At 35.7% G+C, this 22,553-nt stretch overlaps 1 protein-coding gene across 4 annotated transcripts in view; it reads left to right on the top strand.

Annotated features, from left to right (window-relative positions):
• Positions 1-3,151: 3,151 nt before the first annotated feature.
• The window catches only part of Rab11 (RAS oncogene family member Rab11), a 28,961-nt gene continuing 9,559 nt past the window's right edge, over positions 3,152-22,553 (top strand). Inside the window, exons 1-3 of one of the 4 annotated variants that reach the window (XM_067128025.1) lie at positions 3,152-3,304; positions 15,528-15,649; positions 22,089-22,293. In XM_067128025.1, the coding sequence (XP_066984126.1) occupies positions 3,295-3,304; positions 15,528-15,649; positions 22,089-22,293 (337 nt within the window). In that variant the 5' untranslated portion in view covers positions 3,152-3,294. Of the gene's footprint in view, positions 3,305-5,658; positions 5,993-15,527; positions 15,650-22,088; positions 22,294-22,553 lie in introns of those variants that run through there. The other 3 variants (XM_067128024.1, XM_067128023.1, XM_067128022.1) reach the window with 3 other exon arrangements.

The raw sequence follows: 22,553 nt of genomic DNA, 5'->3' as shown, positions 1-22,553 counted from the left end.
TATATATATATATATATATATATATATATATATATATATATATATATATATATATATATATAGTTTACCTCTAAATAAGCAAGAGCTTCCGTCCATTAAGGTTATACTATTCGTCTTCCGCAACTGACCAACTCGTCAATAAGGAGAGATGACTCATGACTTCTAGACGCACCTGCAAAGGCTGACGCAGCAAAGTGACTTTTTAAAGTGTTCCTTTTGTTTCCGCTCCTTTATTCTGTTGCTGACTCTTTGTTTTAACGTGCATCTTTCTTTATTTCCGACTAATCCTCCTTGTAAGCAATGATAAGACGTTGGAAAGGTTGCTCGACCTTGCGTTCAAATTTGCATAATACATCGGTCTAGGTGAGTCTCCAATGTGCATGCGTGCCTCAGGGCTAATCGCATTTCAAAACAATACTCCAAGTTAGCGACATTCTCTCTCTCTCTCTCTCTCTCTCTCTCTCTCTCTCTCTCTCTCTCTCTCTCTCTCTCTCTCTCATAGTAGTACACATACAAGGCAAGTTAAAAAATGCAATGTCTAAAGGTATCTAATATATTATATTTTAGACGCAAATTCAGTCAGCCATGGACGACATCATCGCAACGTTTTGAAATAAATAATAACTACGAGAATTAGATGTTTATTTCTTGAAATATGTTAAATGAATAAACGAACAACATGAACAAATTTTCCCACAACACGATTCAATAAGAGAAGGACAATTAAGGAAAAAATTTTAGAAAAGTCTTAGGAAAAGGATTGATATACATGCACACACCTCTACACACATATCTGTGTATGTGCGTATTTTACACACGATGCAAGTGTAGGACAGGAAGACCCACACCCTATTCCCTTCCGCTACCCCTCCCCCCATGTACCCCCATCTTAATTTAAAGGGATACTACGCCCAGCTAGACCAACAAACCGCCCTGCGCTTTAATTAGCCAAGAATTAAAATAGTGCTTTCTGCTTCTCCTGACGCCATTTTCCAGATGGGAACTTTTTGAATTATAGTTTCTCGAAATTTTCTTTTGTATTGAGTTGTTTATTTAAATGTTTGTTTTTGCTTTTGTGTTATATTTCAAAAGAATATTAATTGGGCTTGTATTTTTCTTACGGTTTTAAAGATTTAGGCCGATATATGGAGTGGGTTTAGACCAAGTTTTGACCGAAATCGGCCTAAAGGTTGGTGAATGTGATACGGTTTTGGGAGAAACTCAGATTCCTTCCTTATTTTCCTAGTTATAAAAGACGCAAATGGCGTTATTTTAATACGCAAAATTAAAACAGAAAAAAATAGACCAACTGAAAAACTAAAAAAATGTAAATTTGAATTAAAAAGGTCAAGTTTGACCTCATCATTCAGTTCTTTCATAAACAAAGCTAATTTGAGATACGCCAAAGAAACAAATGTCATTTAGATACGACAGCTGGGGTTAATTTAAGGAGAGACAATTGTTTGTCTGGTGACGAGTGAGGCAACTGTTTTTATGTTTTCTTTGTGTTTGTGTGTGCGTGTATATGTGCAAGTGTATGATACATACATTGACATGTATCTTCCCTTCTACCTACGTAACTCTGGACAGCTATTCTTTCCTCCATATTCCCAAACAATTTGAAAATCCGGGTCTTTCATTGTTAGAAATTTTGATAAAAAATGTAATAATATATAGAATAAAAAACATTGTTGAATCTGGTCAGCCTTTGGATGGGTTACCCACAAACAAAGCAAAACATCAAATTAACAAGAAACTAACTAATTACATCACATCCTTATCAAAGTATTTGTAATTACTGATTAAACTACAAAGTAATCTTCTAAGGCAATACTTTTTTATTATGTACTTGGTAGTGACATGACTTTGGTGGGTTACAACTGGGGTGGAGAAAAATAAAGAGTTTAATTTCTGCACAGGCTCTTGCTTAATATTAGAAAATCCCCATTTAAATCTCTCTCATTATTATTATTATTATTATTATTATTATTATTATTATTATTATTATTTGTAAATAAATGAATAAATAAATAAACAGATAAATAAATAAAAATATCAATAAATAAATAAAGTAAATAAATAAATAAATAACAAGTCTTTTTTACATGTATTATATTTTTACATGCTCCTGTATTTTACTCCCCCTTTCTTTCCTCCACTTTTCTTCATCCATCTATTCCATTTCACTCCTTCCTAGTCTCATCTTTTCGTCTATTCTTCCTTCTCCTCCTTCTTCCTTTCTCTCATCCTATTCTTCCTTCTCCTTCTTCCTTTCTCTCATACTGTTCTTCCTTCTCCTCCTTCTTTCTTTCCTCCTCCTCCTCCTCATCTCCTCCTCCTCCACAACGAAAGCTTATTTCTCATTCATATCAAAAGCCGTCACTCACGCAGACTATAATGAGATATTTACAAAAACCAAAAAAAAAAACCTTTTAAGAACTTTCTCGATTCCTTTGGATTTTGCATTTCAGGAGAGAGAGAGAGAGAGAGAGAGAGAGAGAGAGAGAGAGAGAGAGAGAGAGAGAGAGAGAGAGAGAGAATACAAAAAACTAGTTCTCTAGCTTAGGTTAGGCCTAGAAGAATCACATAGGCTTATTCAGGTTAAGTTTTACAAAAAGTTGCAAATTTCAGATAAAAATATACAAATACAATTAATTATTTCAACATAATCGATTAATACAAAAATTATAGCATTCCTTACAAAATAAGTAAAGAAATGAATAAAGAAAAATGATAACATTTCTTACAAATTAAATAAAGAAAATATGAAGTGTTTAATTGGTATTTACATACTGGAAGTTATCTTCTTACTATATTGAGCAGAGAATTCGGAGTTACTAACGAATTTCAGATTTATGTATAATCATTTTAACCTCCGTTTTATCTTAAGATTATATTTATATATATTAAAATCAAACGCTATTTACACCCGTACATATTCAATATTTTACACTAATTTTAATCTACAGTTCGAGCTAATGATGTTTGCTAGCCGTAATAATGGTTGAGGTGTCGTTAAACAAGATTAGGCAGTAGTCAGATTGTTTACAAAACCATTAGCGCCGTTCTTTTCAAGCCACAAGATTGACACGTGACATTTACCTTTCTCTTGTTACACCATTTCGTAAATTACAGGAACTATGCATTTCCCGTCAGTTAACTGTAAAATCGTCATGTTAACACTATAAAAAGGGAGACAAAACGAATGTAACGTGGAGAAAGGTGTTATAATTTGTACCAGTTTCTATTTATATTTACCGTTCAATAGATGGCGCTGGTTGGGGTCTTCGTGAAATGGAAAAAGGTGAGTGGAATCCTTTTAGGTAAGAATAATGACTTCTTTATTCCTGACTTTCTCTTCCTATTTAACTCCTGCTTCCTGCTTGGCGTACTTCCTACCAGTTTACGCCCTTCCTTACCATACCTCAACCCCAATCCTTTCGTGAATAACCAAAAACAATCTTTTGTCTTTGAGGTGACTGTAGGCCTAATTTGAGCCCTGAGTTAGGCTGAAATAGTGTCTTGTCTACGCGACACATTTTCTGCATATTACGTAGTTGTTGTTCTATAGAATTACGTTATATATATTTACTATATTCCATGTCTTTTACACAGTCTAAATCATAAGTTGTTTGTTCTTTTTTCTAGCTCAATAGACAGTTAGATAGACAGACAGACAGGTAGGCCTAGGTAGTCCTCTGACAGACTCGTTTACAAAGCTTTAGTGACTATTTCAGTCGCTTTAATATCCTCCCCCACCCGCCTCCCCTTCAGAAGAGCGTCATTGGTTACTATTCCTGGCATGATTAAACTCCAAGTACATTTTTAGTGCATAAAAATGACCAGTTTAATGACCGACGTCATGTTGCAATCGCTCATGCATCGCAACATGTGGCTTGCAGATGCAATACTGAGATGGGAATAAGCGCTATTTTTTCGTAACTACGCAAGCACGCATCCACACACATACGCCCACACTCTACACCCTGGGAATAATTCACTCCCAAAGGGAATTATACCCCTGTATATTTTCCAGTCCTGGCCGGGGGCAGATACACTTATATATAATCCATTTTAGGTCTAAGTTATTGCTAGAGTATTTGCAAGGTCCGTGGTTCGATCCCAACCTATCGTCCATTAGTTGACTGGACTGTGAATGTGCATCAGCATTAGTAGGGTTAAAAAATATGGCTGGGACTTGCAACCTCATCCCTAGAGAGCTGGACGACTTTACCATCGAATCCTTTTTTGTTTATTTCAAGTATGGGCTTCACAAGAGCTTGTGGGAGACAAGAATGGGATAAAAAAAAATGGGACTCGTACCATAAAAGATGAGTTCAACCGCCTTTTTTTTAAAGGAAAACGGGAGCAAAAAGAGAATTTCAAAGCCTGACTCCTGCATTTGCACACATTTAAATTCACAAGACTACATTATAAAAGCGAAAAACATCCTGGAAACTTGAGAGAGAGAGAGAGAGAGAGAGAGAGAGAGAGAATGTATCACGACGTAGGATTAACTAAGAAATGAGGTATTTGTGACTGCATCTGGGGATGCATGAGAGAGAGAGAGAGAGAGAGAGAGAGAGAGAGAGAGAGAGAGAGAGAGAGAGAGAGAGAGAGAGAGAGAGAGAGAGATAAGTCTTAACAGGAAAATCCGTTGCATTATATTATCTAATGCTGGGCTGCTGTAACAATGACGACACGAGACGGTTTTGTAGCGCTAACCATAACGACCATTTTATGATTTTTTCGGGGGAGTACTCAAGCATCCGTCTATTGTTATTATTATTTCGTTCGCGTCATATTCTTTCGTATAAATCGCAAACAGGAGGAATTTGAATTTGTTACTGATACCTGATTCATTCTTAACGTTAAAAAACTCATTCTTGAACAAACTTATTACAAAAAATCTCTGAACCAAATTTTGTATGCCTCTGCTTTCATGGTTTATGAAAAAATAAAGTTGTCATATAACAATAATACATTTATTATTATTGCTCATATAAAGAAGAAACTCGCCAAAATAGTTGGTATATGAGAACAAAGTAAATGCTAAGTATAAATTAGCGAAATAGTTAATGAATCATGTCAACGGAAAATAAAGCAACATTATTTAACTTACTTGCCTTCTGATGTGCACTGGCACCAACACAGCCAAAAGTCATTGAGAGTAATTACTAAGTTCTCAAGTGACATCCTGGTCGCTTTGGCAACTCGTGTACGCCCTATGGCTCCTGCTCCTGTTTTCTGAGAAATAAAATCGTCAAGTAATTCCTCCATAGTGCATCCTGCTATGTTGATGCTAAGTAGACTTCTCCAACTGAAATAACTGTCATCTGACATTATTCATTTTTCCCGTGGCACAAATGTCACCCGCTTGTCATGACGGTAAATAGTATTGCGCACATTTCAAAGACTCGAAGAAATGTCTTTAATTACCCCACATTAACGAAAACCTATTTATTCACCGTCACGAGATTATTTTATCAAACTATTACAACATGTGAGCCGGATATTAGTCAGCATTTAACTCATCAACGAAATATTTTGAGAAAATCGGGCTTCGATCGCTTATGAAGCCGCACCAAAACAACGATCGAATCCCGTATGGGAGGACGGGGGCGGCGATGGGGGATCGGATCCGAAATCGGATCCTACGTGTCGTGTTTATTGTCAGTCTGCGCAAACCCGTATCCTATTGAGCTGCGCACAGAGGCGTAACGGTTCGCCATCTTAGTTGATTGTGAGGAACATCTCCGCTCTTATCCGGTTGTATTTCGGACATCTTGGCACTGGTCGCGGTGAAAAGAGTAGTTAATGATTTATCAAACCTCCAACAAGTTTATGGTGACAGAAAATTTGTGATAAAACCCCTCTTTTAACATTAGTGGCCGTTTCATTTCCGGAGCCGAAAAATTTTTGTTTACTTTCGGTCATTTTCGCCTGTGAAAAATGGGGAACAGGGACGATGAATATGATTATTTATTCAAAGGTTAGTGAGTCCTCTCCGTCATCTTAAAGTAAGGTTAATTTAAGGTTGCCCCCGGTCCTTCGCCCTTAATTTGGAGGTTGAAGTGAGGGATATCCACCCACTCGCCATTAGATGACACAAATCAGCTGATCGGACACGTCATGCAGGAATCTTGCATAGCGTAATTTACAGACGACCAGTCAGGCGGCTTATCCCCTCTAGTATTAGGAAGTCCACTGTACGAACGTTAATTCTAGACAAATATTAATTTTCAACCTTATTTTAGAAGTTAATAAAGTCGCAGAGTCAGGGTAGATTTCGCGTTATTTTAGCAAGTTCGTAATTGTTTAATTACGGGCTCCCGGTGAGTAGCCTTTGCGAAATGGGTTAGATTAATTCAGTTTAATATCTTGGGGAATTATGTAATTGCATAAAAAAGCTTTTGATATTGTCTTTTAGGCCCCAGGCCAAGTCTAGGTCAAACTTCTAAGTTAGGCTATGCATGTATTGTGTATTTAATGTACCCTAGGCTGGCTTAGGCCTCTCAGCAGTTGTACATTTTGTAAGTTAAATTATAAATTATTGATATTTTAATAAATATACATTGCCTATGTGTAGGCTACACATAACATTTTGACACTGGTTAATCTAGTTAAGAGCTGGATCCATATTTATGTTCTTTATAGAAAATACTTTGATACCTAAACACTAAAGTTCTAGATTTGTTTGCAACAGGAAAGGTAAAAAAACATAATCTTAGGCTACAGAGGCTATTAAACTTCGTAGGTATACGATGGTAGCTTTAAACCCTTATCCAGACCTAATCTAATCCGTTCATGAAAAAGAGATGAACCCGTTAGCATAAAAATGTCATACCTAATCGGGCACTGCCTTCGTCATTCAGAAGACAAAGTACGTTTCCTTGTTACATTTTAGTAAATGGGATGAATAAGTAGTAGTAAGTAGCCGCCTAAAGTAACAAATCCAAGGTTAAACTATTTAGCAAGATTAGTTTATGGATGATATGGTAGACGAGTGTTTGGTAGGTAGCCTAGTTAACAGGGTACTTATGCTGGTAAGGTCTGCCGTAATTTGGCACATTTTAGGAGGCCAGTTTTATCATAAGGTTAGGCTAGTAAGTCATCTAATTAGTGGATTGGTTATAGCAAGATCAGGAAAATTTAAAATGGACCAGGGGTGTTATAACAAAATCTCTCAACATGTTTTTGTCGATTTCTGTCGTAAATGTCTACTTGCTGTGCTGTTGGTGGTCTGTATATGGAAATTGTAACTTAACGTATGTTGCCCTTTTTATTTTAACAGTACTTTTCCCCGTATTAAATTTGATGCACTGTCATCTGCTAATCACACATTTTACACCACAACAGTGATGTGGGTGAAGACCGCTTGGTAAGACGCTTGAGTAGCGCCCTTGGCTAGGTTGGTGTGACCGTTTCCTGTCGATTCTCCATTACAGGATACAGGTAAATGTGAAGGAGAGGGCCATAAGGAGGTATCGTACATTAATATAATTTTTTGGCTAAACAACAGAGACAAAGGGGTATATAATGCATTACAAGTGAGATCTGAGAAAATTACTGAGATAATAAGAAAGCCACTGTCTTGTTAATGTTTTACGTCAGTCCCTGAGTGGCTGGTACTAAACATGGCGGAAGTTCCAAAGGCCGCCATATTTAGTACCATCCTCTTGGGAATGAAGTAAAATACAGACAATGTATAGTGAATTTCTGGTTATCTCAGTAGACTTCTGAAATTATCTCTCCTGCATTGCATCACATACACCATTTTCTGAATTGTATAGCTGATATATGAAAAAACGATATATCTGTGCAGCCGTCTCCTTTACATTTACCCAGGGTACATCCTAACCTAACCTAGGGTGCTGAATCCCAGCTGGTCAGTGTAATGATGTGAATTACAGGGAGGCAGCCTACATGAACCTAGGATGCTGGGTTCTATATGGTCAGTTATAAAAAATGAAATTGTCAGTGATGATGTGAATTACTCAGCCTACATGCCACCTATAAGGTTATAAAACACCAGGCATCCTCACCTAAGCCACCCAAGGACACCAGGCCGTAACTAGCTAGGAGCCTTCTTCTGGACTCCTATCTCATTACATACAGTTAACATACTCCATATCCCAAGTTTTGAAGGTAGAAGGCTGTTTCACTATTGAGTCTGTACCATGCTGGAATTATAAATATGTGGGTGTAGCTTCTTTGTGACTTTGAGTAAGTTCATGCACCCTGTGTGCCAGTACCTGACCTAAGTACTATCTAGGCTAAACATGAAGGGGTTTTCGTCAATGATGTATTGTACATCTATATCAACTTTTGAAAACTGGGAGGAGTCTGAAGGTTTTGGTATTTTTGAGAAGTCATGAAGTTTTTAAGGAATTAGGCTGTTATATGACATGGAATAATAGATTCCATGAAAAAGCAAGAGGTGACAGAAATCTCGCAAGGGGTGCCGATAGCTAGACAATTTCCAGAAAATAAGGCACTTAACAACAAGCTCCACATAGTCTAACTGGAAAAACATTGAAATGATTATCATTCAACCACTGGTGCTATGAAATTCTGTTCTGGGAAGAAATTGGTTTACTGTATTGTACTGTAACCAAAACACTGTAATTTCTGCATCAAATAGGTCATCAGTGTATTTGTGACTTCCAGTTGCAGTGGAAGTAATAGTGATGCCAGGTATGGTTAGGTATATTTGTTACTATGGGCTGGCTAAAGTTCTTGTATAGTTTATTTATTAGGATTTTAAGGGTATCGGGGGGTCAGGGATTAATTTTGTGTTCGGTGTACAGGTGTTACCTCTAGTTTGACCGAAGATGCATACAAAATTTCAGGTGAATTGGATGAAAACTTTTTTTATATTTTTCTTTTAAACATAACATTTTTTGTGTTTTTTTAAAGTACATCTCCTTCATTATTTATCATTCAATTTAAAAACAAAAGTAATAGCAGAAAGTTTAGTTCTATCAAATAAAACGCAAACTCAAAAATCTAATATGTGATGTATGCTATTTTAAAAAATATTTTAAAAAGTGCAATAAAAAATACCATAAAATTATATATTAAATCTTGGTAAAAAAATTTTTTAGAAAAAAAGAAAAATAAATTTGATGTGTTCTTCACTATCTTTGTTCAAATTGCTTTTTAGATTTTTAAAATCCATTCATCGGGAGTTTTTGAATTTGAATGTAGAAAAAGTAAGTTTTGAGAAAAATGCAGTTAAACTAACCATTTATTTTGCTTTTAGAAGCATATAAAGTTTCTTGGAAAAGCCTACATGGCACTTGTTCCCCTCTCTTTTATAAGAGAATATTATTCCCTCTAAAAAAACACATCACTTAAAGAAAATAGTTTATCATATATTATTTTTGGGGATAATCATAGAATGCCACTCGACTCTTGTGCTGCCAGGTTTTAGGAGGCTAATGAGCCCCTCCATATCCTCCTTTTGATGTTCTTTGCTTTCTTGAATGCATAGCAGACATACTGGTCTTCTCTTTCATCTGAAGGCCTTTCAGGTGTCATTTTTCATAATAGGCAGCAATGAACTTGCTGCATAGCTGATATCATGTTCCAATCTTTATGACCGTGCTATCACTCAATTTATTGAGTCCTCCAAGCTCACTCCTAAACATAACTTTGTTTGTTGTTGTTACATATTTGAAACATATTGTGTATCTTTTCAAGGCCATAAGATGAAAGACAATCCTCTTCCGAATGTGGTTTATGCATTCTTCCTTGAGCACTGGATATAAGTGCCATAGGACCAGTGCCCTCATTCAAACTGCATGATATGCTGTCGAATCCCCTTCACCAACAAATACTTTATAGTATATGAATTCCCTGTCTAGTGATCTTTGCCACAATGCGAGCACCAGCAGCTTCAATATCTAAGGGACAGCAATTACATCTCGAAAATGCTCATTCTCTTCCTCCTCCCTCTCCTCATCATCAGATTTTAGTGCCATCATCATCATCATCTTGATATAATATTTTGCAAGGGAATAATAGGCCGTAATAGGAAGTACTTGGCATCTCCTCAGCACACGTAGTTGGTGGCAACTTGTGAGAAGCCATAACATTAGCTGTCTATACTTTTAGCTTCAAGATAAGTTTTGATATTTGAGAGCTTGCTTCCCTTCGGTTACTAAACTTCTTTTCTGGCATGTTGGTAATATATATAATACACAATTGACGTCCAAAAGTCCGAGGAAGTGTTGCAATGGATTGAAAATAACAAATACACGATTACATCAAATCTGGGACAACTGGCTCGCGTTATTCAGTCCTGGGAAGCGTTGCCATCTCTATCAGGAAAACATATTAGCGGCATACGAGAAAGAATACCAATGAAAAGAAATAGAAATACCTGAAGAATGAATGCAAAATGAAATAAGTAAAACCACCCCTAACCAGATTTAATTCTCTACTTGGGTGTGGCCTTTAAATTGGCCTTTAAACCGTTTAATATCGATATTATCTTACGTGTGGCAATGGCGGGACCCAGATCTGTGGAAATATGACGATAACTAATTTTCACGAATTTGAGCCAATATCACCAAAATCGCAGGCCGATACCCTTTAATTAACTTCTGACATTCGGATCGCCTGTTGGGATACTGGTATTAAGTGATTTTCATGACAGAAATCTTCAAATATTAATTTAGGCTTACACTATTCAAAGAGTAAGGCAGACAACCAAAGTCAACTGAGGCCCACCTAAACTTAATCCTTAGGTATACTGTCATTCCACAGTGATTTGTATCTAGCCTAAATTCTAGTTTAAACTTTATGACTTATTTCTGTTTTATAAAGTTAATTATATTTTGGTAAGAACTTCACGTACTTTCTCAGCTTAGACCCAGACATTAATATAAGGTAGGCCGAGATAAGCTCCCAGCATATTATGAAGCAAAGTATTTAGGTTACGTCTTTTGCTGTAATCTGTCAGGTACGTCACTTAAATGTATTCTGCATGACTCATTCAGATGTGATGCAGCAGTTTTTTAATACCATAGATGACGTAGCTTGATCATGCATTTCTCCAGATTTGCACATCTTTTTAATTCTGCAGGTGACATTGAATAAATTAGGTTGTATTTTACTTCAGAGTTCATCTTTCCAACCAGATTCATTATGGTACATAATTTCAGTATCATTGCTGCAGTTCACCTTTAATAGTTTTTGTTATTGATCACCTTTTGAACTATGTGTTCATGGGTGCAGTTCCATTCAGTTCAAGATTATTCAGGTGAAGTCAGTGAGTGGGATTGTTTTAATTAGAATCAGTGAATCGTGAGGTATGCTTAACCAAAGCCCATTTTTCATAGTTTCAAATTTGTGGGAGGTCACAACTATTAAGTTTTGTAAGTTTTATATTCTTGTGTCATGGAATGTGGTTTTTGTCACCCCGTGTACATCCTTAAACTAATGCTGTACTGAAGTTACTTTCATTGGAAATCGCTCTTCAATTTTCTAGTGAATAAAATGTCAGAATTGGTAGGCATTGTTTGTGTTGGTTATTTGTATTCAGAGCAGAGATTTGAGAGCTATATCAGTATTCGTAGTTGAATGTTGAGTTATAGCTCTGTGTGGCTATCCTATTTAGAATTTTGGGAAGTATTGGGTACTAAGTGTAGTTTGGGTCTTTCTACGTGTGAAAGGGGTTATTTTTTAGCAGGATTTGCTTGAGAAAGTAGAAAAGAGAAGTGGCACATCTTTGGCTGAGACATCAGAAGAAAACACCAGGCAGGTTACATATCATGGGTACGGTTGCTCATGGGGATGATTTGACACTTTCCTCTGGTCAAGCGGAGAGTACTCGTTCTGCATAATGCTGTCCTGTACATTATCATTTTTTTACCTGGCTCTGCTCTGTTGATACCGTATCCACCTAAAAAAGGAACAAGATTACCCTTCAGATAGGAATGTGTCCTTGGAGGGAGCAAATGGGGTGTGTTTGGCTGAGATATACTAAATGGAAAAGGTTGACTGTGATTTATATTTTACAGCCCCAGATCTTTTGTAGATTTTGCATTTTAACAGAAGAAATTTTTTTTTTTTTAAATTCTCATTAAAGGATAGTTTTACTGGTGTAGAATAGTTTGCACAGTGCAGACATATTCATCCACGTTTTATCTTCCACAAGTAATTTAAAAGTTTTTGTTGATACTGAAGTTTGTAATTACAAACATTAAAGATTATGTATAACTTACTCTTATTAGTTTTACCATATACATTGTAATGTATACTAGATTCTGTATTTTTACCTCATGTATTATTAAATTGAACATAAAAGGCATTGATATGAGGGAATGTTGACTTTTCATTTGCATTTTAAACAGACCCCGGGCATGTGGTTACAAAACCTGTGATGAGAGGCTGTTTTCTTCTAGAATATATTACTAACCTCTCTTGGTCCTCACACTGGTAATATCCAGAAACCTCGTAAAGTTATTCATGGACGCTCTGTGTGTTCCTAGCAAACATTTCTTGGTGAATGTGTATAGGGAAGACTGTTACGTATTGTTTTGTTATAGCTATTCAGTATTTCTGAATGTTTACATTTGAAGGGATGAATGTTTTAAAATGTAAGACTATGGATGTAGTATGGTAGTTATTTTACTTGATGTTTAAATATAGTAATTGATTGTCATTTTGCTATTTATGGTAATGCACTTAATCATATGGAGAAGACTAGATCTTTAAACTGCATAGCAAACTTCTATGAGATAGAATGTTAATAAACCTATTTAAGAAAAAAGAGAATGTGAGCGACATGATTAACAATCAGTTGGCCAGCAGAGGAACTCTTGATAGACTCATGGAAGTAACTAGAATTATTCCTAAATATCTTTCTGAAATAGAAGTGTTTTGTTGTACTAAAATCTTCAAGAATACAAATATGTTTTAGCTATCAGGTTAAAGTAAAATTAATATGTAAACACTATACATAAAGTATTAAAAAATGACTCCTAGTACTTGCTGAGCTGATATCTGTTGTATTGCAGCAATTTAGCTAAAAGAGCCTTATCTACAGAAAAATGGGGTCAAGTAACAAAAGGTGGTGTCTAATTTTGAACACAAAATTGGGGTTACTTTTTTTTTTTTTTTTTTTTTTTTTTTTTTTTTCCCCACTGTTAGTGTAGTACACCACCAATGACATTTTGTTGGTGTACACTTCCTATAAGCAGTCTTGATTTTGAATCGAGAACATCCTGTATGTTACATAACTGTTACAGTGCAGTAGTTTGATACATAATCTGAAAAGTTAGTCAGACTATTAAGTCATTGTATGGAATTAATGTCATCAAATGAAGGCTTTCACATAACTACAGGAAAAGTATCAAATGTAATATCTATGAGGTACTAGGTAGTGTGATGTCCCCACAGGTCAGTGAGAGAGGGTTCTTTTCAAGCAAAGTGTGTCATTTCCAACGCAGATTTCCATCAGTGAATGTTACTTCACTGTTTGAATGTTCAGTACTGTACCTCTCGTTAATAGCCCTTTGTCTGTCGTGCATGTACAGTGCACGAACCAGTATCGGTTTTGTGTTGGTTGCTTACGTGTATAAAAGGAGCATTCTCTCTGTCTGGCCTTCAGTGTCCTTGCTAATCCCTCCCATGAATAAAATAGTATCGTCATGGGATAGCCTCACTCAAGGAGAGGATTAGCCTGGTGAGTCAGATGATGGTACTTGCCTCACATCTTTATCCAGTCCACCATTGACAGTGGGATTTGCCCTTGATGCTTGCCTCAAAGTAAAGAAAATTTCTGTTAAGCAGATAATACTCATTTACTTTCTTATGTTATGGTTCAGATCCTACACCAAACAGTAAGGTTCTTAGTTGAATGTCACATTTTATAGGTGTGATGAACACGATTTCTGCGTCATTGGTAAATGAGGTTAGGGTAATTATCTGATAATAAGTTTCAGCTATTCTGTTGGGGGACCTAGGAAAAGTCATGTAGCCCTTCCAAATTATAATTATAATTTCTAAAATTTCATCATGACATTATTGGGTAGATTATAGTATAAAGTATTTCATAAAATACAATAATATAACCTTACACTGACACATTTTTATTATCCTTCAGTGCAGTGTCAAGGAATTCAAACTTGAATGAGAAAAAAGAGAGTGCAAAGTGACATTGAAGTTTATCTGCCACAAGGCAAAAGAGCAAAGCAAAAGATGAGAAATGACATTTTTAGTACCTTCTAGTTTTCAGACTAGTCGGAGGGGAATGAGATATTAGCTTTAATTCAGCTCTCTAAGGAATGAAATATTAGCTTTAATTTTGCCCTCGGTGGGTTTTGACACAGTCTGGGGGAAACCTACTATCTGCTGATTGGAATCAGGAACCTAGCCAGGAATTTAAAGGGAAAGTAAAGGGAGATATGTCATAATTCCTCTCCCTCATGTGTTGACTGGCTGGAAGTGTGCGAGAGAAGTTTTAAAAGATTGGCATTTTATATTTATAAATCTATAGATATTACCATATTTTGCAGATGTGTAGGGAACATGATATTTATCGTGTTTTAGTAGATAGTGATGATCATTGTGAAATATAATGAATTGATATTATCCTGAAAAATTTTGTTTAATTGGCAAGTGTAATTGAGTGGTGTTGACTGGTGACAGGCTTATGCAGAATTCGAGTTGGTAATCAGCTACACTGGTAGTGAATGATAAGGGAAAGGATTTTGACATAGTCCAGAGATTAGCATTATTGAAACATCCTGTTAGTGTCAGTGGCTTACAGAGCTGTTGACTGTTGGTGACAAGCAGTAGACTGGTGAATTGTTCTAGCATATATTGTTTGTGCAGTTAACTTTCTTTTTATTTCCTCATTTATTTTTGTTTCCTTGACACCTTAAGTTTAATCATTGCAGGTGATGTCCTAGTCATATTGAAAATAATGGTTCAGTAGCTTGGTATTGTGATAGGGAATAGTTTGTTTTTTTTCAAAAAAGGTAATAATTGTGATGATATTTTCAATTGGTGAAGAAAAGTAATAACAGCACTGCTGATAGAGCATGGGAAAACTTTAGCACCAACTGATTTATGATTTTTTTTTTTAAAGCCACCAAAGATCTTGGATGTCACTTCAAGCTAGGATGCTTACAAATTTAGCAAAGCTCTGAATGGGTTAAAAACTTCATAAAAATTAAATACAGTAATTTGAAGTTGCATTAATGAAGGAGAGGTTTATGTCTGCTAAATGCCAAAGAACAATCAAATGTAGGGCCCAGAATTGAAAATAAAATTGTTGGCTGTCTTGAGGCTCTAGAAAACTATGGTTCTAAATGACTTACATTAGCAACAGCTGATTGTAGGAGCCAGGTACAACTGGCAGCCAGTCACTATGAGGCCAGGTAAACAGTATAAATCAACATAGTTGGAGGAAATTAAATAAACAGGTGCCTTTTAAAATAAGGTGGGAGGGTACTACACATGCATTAGATGTTTATGTTCTCAAATCATAACTTGTATTTTTCTTTTTTCAGTTGTGCTAATTGGAGATTCAGGTGTTGGCAAGAGTAACCTACTCTCACGTTTCACAAGAAATGAATTCAACCTAGAATCGAAATCAACGATTGGTGTTGAGTTTGCCACCAGAAGCATAGAGGTATGTTGCAATGTCCCATTTTGTGTCTTCTGTTTGGTATTTGTAAGTTCAGATTACTTCAGAGCATTAGTTGAATGCTTAATCAAATGGACTTTTTTTTTTCCAGGTAGTGTCTATCAAAGATTTAGAATATTTGGGTTTCTTTACAACTTGTGTTGCTCTACTCTTAGAAACGTTGAGATTCCCGTTCTCTGTACAGCAGCATGTGTCCAAGGTTTAGCTGAAATTGCTTGTTGAATGGCTTTTCTTTGTGGGTCTGAGATGTGGCTCAAATGGCCACCATAATGTAACCCTACCTAACGCAAACCATTGACCATTTGGTTCTTGCAACAGATCCTCAGAAGATATATCGACCTTGTTTGGTTCTGCGTTCAACTGCCAGCCTTATGTATTTAGTTACTGTCTACCTAGTCTATTTTTGGGTCCTGTTAGCAGATAGTTCTTGCACATGTTACGTGTTGAAATATTGACTGATTGTTGATTTAACTTGTATACAAGTCCCAAACTAAGTTGTTTTTGGGACAGCTAATTTGGAGGTTATGGTTTCACCTCTTTTTGAAAGTATTTGTGTCTTAACCATCCATCTCAAGAGCAAATGAATAGAAATTAATGAAACTTAGTATTTTGGTTCATTATGTGATAACCATGTTGTCTCATGCTGCTGATTTCTCATGACTGGTATTCATTTTGAGAAATCAGCCTAACACACACACTTACCAATTTCATTTTATTAAGTTTCCTTATTATTAAGATACCTGCTAATATACAGACATAAAAAATGCAGCTTTGATAGTTTTAAATGCCTAACAACTCCTTACATATTTGAGTGGCATTGTAGAAGTACTGTAGGATGTTTTGAATGATCTTTTTTTATATACCAATTTTGTGATGAATTTGGGAGGTTGAGGTTTTTTCAAGTCATTCACAAGCTACAGAATTCAAGTCCAAAGTCCAGATAGGTTTGCCTGGGCCACTAGTCTTGAGGAGCAATTGATATCAAACAATATGGTCTTAGTATTAGGCCAAGTGGTGAGGTAGTAGTACAGTTGTTAAGTATGTCTTCAAGAGGATGAAAATGACTAAAAAGAGGAAATTATTTGTTCATATTTGTGGTATTGATGAAAAATTTCATTGCTTGTTGATATTCATAAACAGCACTCATATATTTTAATGAAATGGAAAAACAAAGTACTGAGCATAACTTTCAATAACTGTTACTTCAGTTGGTTTTGGTGCAAAACAAACAAAACACTTCTAAAGTTGCATGATTATATTGTAGTCAGGATCCTTCCCTTCATTGAGTACCCCTACCCCTGTAAGCTTCCTGACGTGACGCTATGATCGTAGGATGATAATACACTGTCAATTCAGGAAAGGACTTAGTGGGGTTTATAATACCCATAGAGAGGAAATCCTCACTTAATAGGGGAGAAAAAATGCTTCCTTAATAGGGTAGTATCCTCACTCATTGGAAGTTGATGCCAGTTATACTATTTCCACTCTTGTGTAATAGAATGAGATATTATTGTGTTGTAGCCAGAAAAAAGGTTTGTCATGTCTCAAACTGTGCGGTACTTTGTATCAATCTAGATGAAAATTAAGAGGATTTTATATATATATACACTAAGGTTCAAAGATCTGTAATGCTTTGAATTGTTAGTGATGTAATTATATGAATCTTATTTTGTTGTAAAATGAGCATTCGCGCAAAATACAAAAACTTACTCATAAGAGTGCATAGCTGTTAGAAGTTGGACAAAGAGAGCATTTTTTGTTTAATAAGCTAAACCATTCTTGCTTTGTACAAGTAAAATTTCATCCCTGAAGCAACTGAGAAAAAAATTGATTAGTAATACTTGATGGCAACTACAACATTCAGTACTGAAGACAGTGATACTGGTTTAAGTTATTTCTTGTCATATCTGCTATATTATCTGTATAAATTACCAAGCAAGGATAAGCAGGTGGGCCCTCCACTGCCTAACAGCATTCACTGACCCACCTTTCAAACTTATGGACAAATTTATGCATCCCCAAATCATGGAACTTGTCTAATCGCACTTAGGTCTAATCAAAACATTACAACATCAAAATGCACACCTGTAGTTCAGCACGCTATACAACAACAAAGCAAATTAAATGCAAAGAGGCCTCGCAGGTACACGTTACGATGCACGTCGTCACAGCTTCCCGGGTTCTCTTTCTTGACCCCTATCGTAAAGAGAAAATTAAGCCTGGCAGTTTGCTGGAAGTAAGCGCCCATGAGCGCAAACGAGCCATAAGCCGGGAAAGTAGGCCGCCATAAAAATAGGAGTTAAAGCTGTGTAAAAGAACCTGTTTTCCAATAGAAGGTCAGGTACTAAGCAAAATAACTTTTTTCTTTATTTGAAAGCACTGAAACGCCCTAAAAGTTATTATTTAAGCTGGCAGTAGCTCATAATGTTATTTCATTGTTATGATGATAGGTTAAATTCTGAAGTTGTGCAAAGTTTTATCATATTAAAGTTTTATTTCTTTCAGCTTTACGTTATCAAAAAATCCCTGTGCTTGCAACTTGCAATCATTCTTATTGTATATGTATGTTTTAAATGAATGTTTGTAGGATTCTTCCTTGTACCCTGTCTAGATTAGGTGCCTTTATTGGTACCCACATACCCTGACTAACATGGGGCTGTTTGAAGAGGCTGCCAATATACACCACACACACTTAGTCATTGACACTGGACTGACACATTTTGTATTTTATGAATACGTTGGATGCGACTCTCTCTCTCTCTCTCTCTCTCTCTCTCTCTCTCTCTCTCTCTCTCTCTCTCTCTCTCTCTCTCTCTCTCTGAATTTAATATATGTTAAGTTCAAATATAAAATCTGTAAACTGTTGATCATTGCAAAGTTGATGATGCTGCACTTTCTATTGATGTAATAGTAGGTAAAATCAACTAAGGCAAGTCATACCTGGACTGCTATGGACATCACACTTTATTTGATTAATCTCTGTAAATTTATTTCTTTCATGTCACAAAGATGGGTACTGGGTCAATTTAAAGAAGTTAGCCAAAAATGATTGACATTGAAGGCATTGGAATATCAGCAGTTTGGAATAGGATGATGTTAGTTGACATCGTCAGTATCTCAATGAAGCCACGGTCAATATGAAACAGGTTTTAGGTTTTATTTCTTTCATGCTAAGTATTATTAAATTAATGTCTTCTAATAGAATCGAACATAGTTGTTAGGTTTTTATAAAGAATATTTACGGTATATTCAGATTTTATTTTTATACAAAATATTTACCATGTACTGGATCCAGTTTAACTGAAGAGATATTGGAAGAGTGGTTTTGTGTGATTGAATCTTGTTAATGAACATCATGAATGCATTTTACTATATTGAAATGTTTTGCTTATATACTTTGTCTAGTAATACCATCATTACTGTAGTAAGGACCCCAGATCTAAATCACAGTATATATATAGCTCTTTCCCAGATGTGTGAAAATATTTTGTTGTAAAACACACATTTTCTGTGGATCAAGAAATCGGTAGCCAAGTTATGTTACTGATAATGTATTGTATAGTATATTTTGTTATATTATTGAAGTTCAAAAAAAAAACGAAAGATCATCTGAACAGTATGATCGTGACACCAGAATAAAAACTTAATTCCTTGAAAGTCGAGTACAAGGGAAGACAAGGCTGCCTGCTTTAAGTAGTCACTGGTGTGGGCTGGTTGATGGCAGCAGTGATGCATAAGGAGGAGGTGAAAAGGTGGAGTCCTTCTTCCCGTACTGTAGCTTTAAGGAAGTTGACAATTTATGCTTGTTACATTTGGCCCAGGTGACCTATGCTGTCCTGATTGCTTGTTTGTTCCATTAATTGTGGGTTAATTCCTTTCCGTGAGAGTGTCAGAGAATCACTTCTAGACCCTCAAAGTTTTGAGCAACAGAGGCTGTGTAGGTGGTAGCCTTTAAGAAGTGTATTACATTCGTCAGTCTTTTGACGTTTATGACTGGCTGGGGAGAATGTTTTTCTTCTGAGTGTTTGGGAAGGTTTCAGTCCTGTCAGCCTTGCCAACCTCTTTCAGTCTTAATTAGAGCATTAATGTTTATGTTGCAGGAATCATCGTTCGAATGCTACACATAAAAATGTTGCATAAAATTTTTTGCTGCCTTTAGCACATTTGTTTGTTGTGAAATACTTGCTTATCACTTTAGTTTCAGTTGCTTTCTGAATTTAAGAACAATGAATTGTCCTCAGAAGGGTGGCAACATTGTAAAAGGAAACTTTCAACATCTCAGTATTGTGCATGAAAGTCTGCTACCTGGAATGAACACCTGGAGTAATATCTCTCACAGGTCTTCAGCTGGTTTTGAAACTTGAAAATGTACACATTCTAGGTTTATTTTCAGGTCTCCTTTAGAATCTCAGAACGTTTATGCAACCTGTTTTAACCATTGAGACCACTTTACATCTAATAGTTTGGTGCACAATTTCAAAAGCAATGTATCACTCTTTAGCTTAAGTAGATCACTCTTCAGATGAATTGTCCACTTAGACAGGTGGAGACTTGGTCATTTATTTCTAAGTGGATGAGTGATACTTAGAGGATGATTAAAGACTCTTGTGATGACCGTCGAGTGTAACCTCTTGAAAATAATGGGTCTCATGAGCCTAGTGTTCATAAATTTAGGGAACGCTACTTTAGGAATGATATTTTCTATTACGAATGAAGCGAGACGAATTTTGGAATGTCAGTTGCCCAGATTTCTTGTGGGTGCTTCAGATTGCAAATTTTAGAGCGTACTAATTTAGTAGTCATGTAAAAGTTTCTTTTATGTACAGTTTAGGAATAATCTAAGCCGAGTTGTTTTTTGATGTAGCTCATTTTTAGCATTTTGTCAGTTCCTATAGTGTTAGGTCAGACGTATTATTCCTCTGTCTTTTGTGCGACAAGTTTCATAATTTTTACTCTGAATTTGTAGTATTTGTAAGGATGATGTATATCTCGTAAAGAACAAACCCTTCAAGCCAGCGCTGTGAGAATTAAGAATTCTTAGTAAGTGGTTTGGCTAGACTATTTGTGTTAATGAGGTCTTGACACTTCATTGTATAATTTTGAGTTCCCTTGAAGTTGAGTATTAAAGATTTATAGTATATAATCATAATTAATTGAAACATTCTAAGCATTAATGAGGGATGTTTGAAACTGAATTGAAAGGGTAAAGTGAGAGATTTGAAACTCTAGAGAGTTGACACTGAATTGAAAGGCTAAAGAGAAGCATTGGAAATTGAATTCTAAGGGGTAAAGTGGTACATTTGAAACTGAACTTAAATGGTAAAAGGGATGGTTGGAAGTGAATTTAAAGGGTAAAGTGGGGCATTTGACACTGAGTTGTGAAGATGGACATTTGAATCTAAATTTAAAATGTAAAAAAGGATGTTAATGAAAGTGTATTGAAAAGATGAAGAGAAACGTTCTGTTAATTATGTTATGAAAAGTAAAAATTCCAGCTGGGGACAAGAATCATTTTGTAATTAAAAGGAGCAAATTTTATTAGATTTGAGCTAAAAGAAAAGATGATGTACATTTTGCTGATACCAGAAAACTTGAGTTTGTTATCAGAAGTACTGTACTGTAACAGATTCATTTTTCTCATGTTATCAGAAAGTGACATAATTGTGGTCATGGGTATGGCGGCAGCTTTTGGTTGCTAACTTGTTCTAATGTTGGCGTCTTGTGAAACAAATTTGAAGTCAGCCAGAATCTTTGATCTGTGTAGCAAATGTTCTTTTTAACCATGAAAAGTGTGTTTGTATATATTTACTCTGTTAATAATATATATGAATATTTATATATATTCTTGAGATTTTATATGATTTCTATGCAGTTCTAGTTTCTAATAAGGTCATCAGGTAGCTTAATGTTTTGTAGATACTTTGCTCACGAGGGTACTTACATGTACAGAAAATTTTGAAAGCATAATGCTTGGGAGTCTTATTAAAATTTTGAAAGCATAATGCTTGGAGTCTTATTAAGTACTTAGGCACTGGGAATAAGAAAGTGTGATTTTAGACGTACCCTTGGCAAGCAGCTAATGAAAGACAGTCATGAATTTATGAAAATCTTTAACGGAATAGGGGTGACAAAGAACCATTCCAAAGAATTTTATGCTAAAAATGTCTTACTTTGTTTGAAACTTATTTGTATTAATGGGTAAATCAAATGTATTTTAATGTACATAAATAATTTAAGGTTGGTGAACGTTTACTGACACCATTCGTTGAAATGTTCCAGCCAAAATGTCTACCGCATTTGTAGTAATATTGTCCTGTACTCGTCTTATATTTAAATCCTATGAAATCAGTCTAGCTATTGACTGTTGCCGTAAAGCACCACCACAAACAGAACATCCATATTACTAGTTTCATCTTGATTTCAGGTGGATGGCAAAACCATAAAAGCCCAGATCTGGGACACAGCAGGACAGGAGCGATATCGAGCCATCACTTCAGCCTACTACAGGGGAGCAGTTGGGGCACTGCTAGTGTATGATATAGCAAAGTTGCTAACATACACAAATGTAGAACGGTGGCTTAAAGAACTTAGGGACCATGCCGATCAAAATATTGTCATCATGCTTGTAGGTGAGTGAGTGTGTCACTACAGTGCTACTGTCATTCATTATTATTATTATTATTATTATTATTAGTCAAAAGACAAACCCTATTCATGTGGAATAAGACGTAAGGGGCCATTGACTTGAAATTCAATCCTCCAAAGAATATGGTGTTCATTTGAGAAGTAACGGAAGGTAAGAAGGTAATAGGAAATACAGAAAGTAGTAATGAGTTATTAGGAAAGGAAAAATAAATTAAATTAATAAATGGATTAAAATGTAAGTTGA

The sequence above is a fragment of the Macrobrachium rosenbergii genome, chromosome 26 (assembly GCF_040412425.1).
Source record: "Macrobrachium rosenbergii isolate ZJJX-2024 chromosome 26, ASM4041242v1, whole genome shotgun sequence".
Lineage (NCBI taxonomy): Eukaryota > Metazoa > Arthropoda > Malacostraca > Decapoda > Palaemonidae > Macrobrachium > Macrobrachium rosenbergii.
Note: the sequence above shows the minus strand (reverse complement) of the source record. Positions and strands in the feature narration are given on the sequence as shown.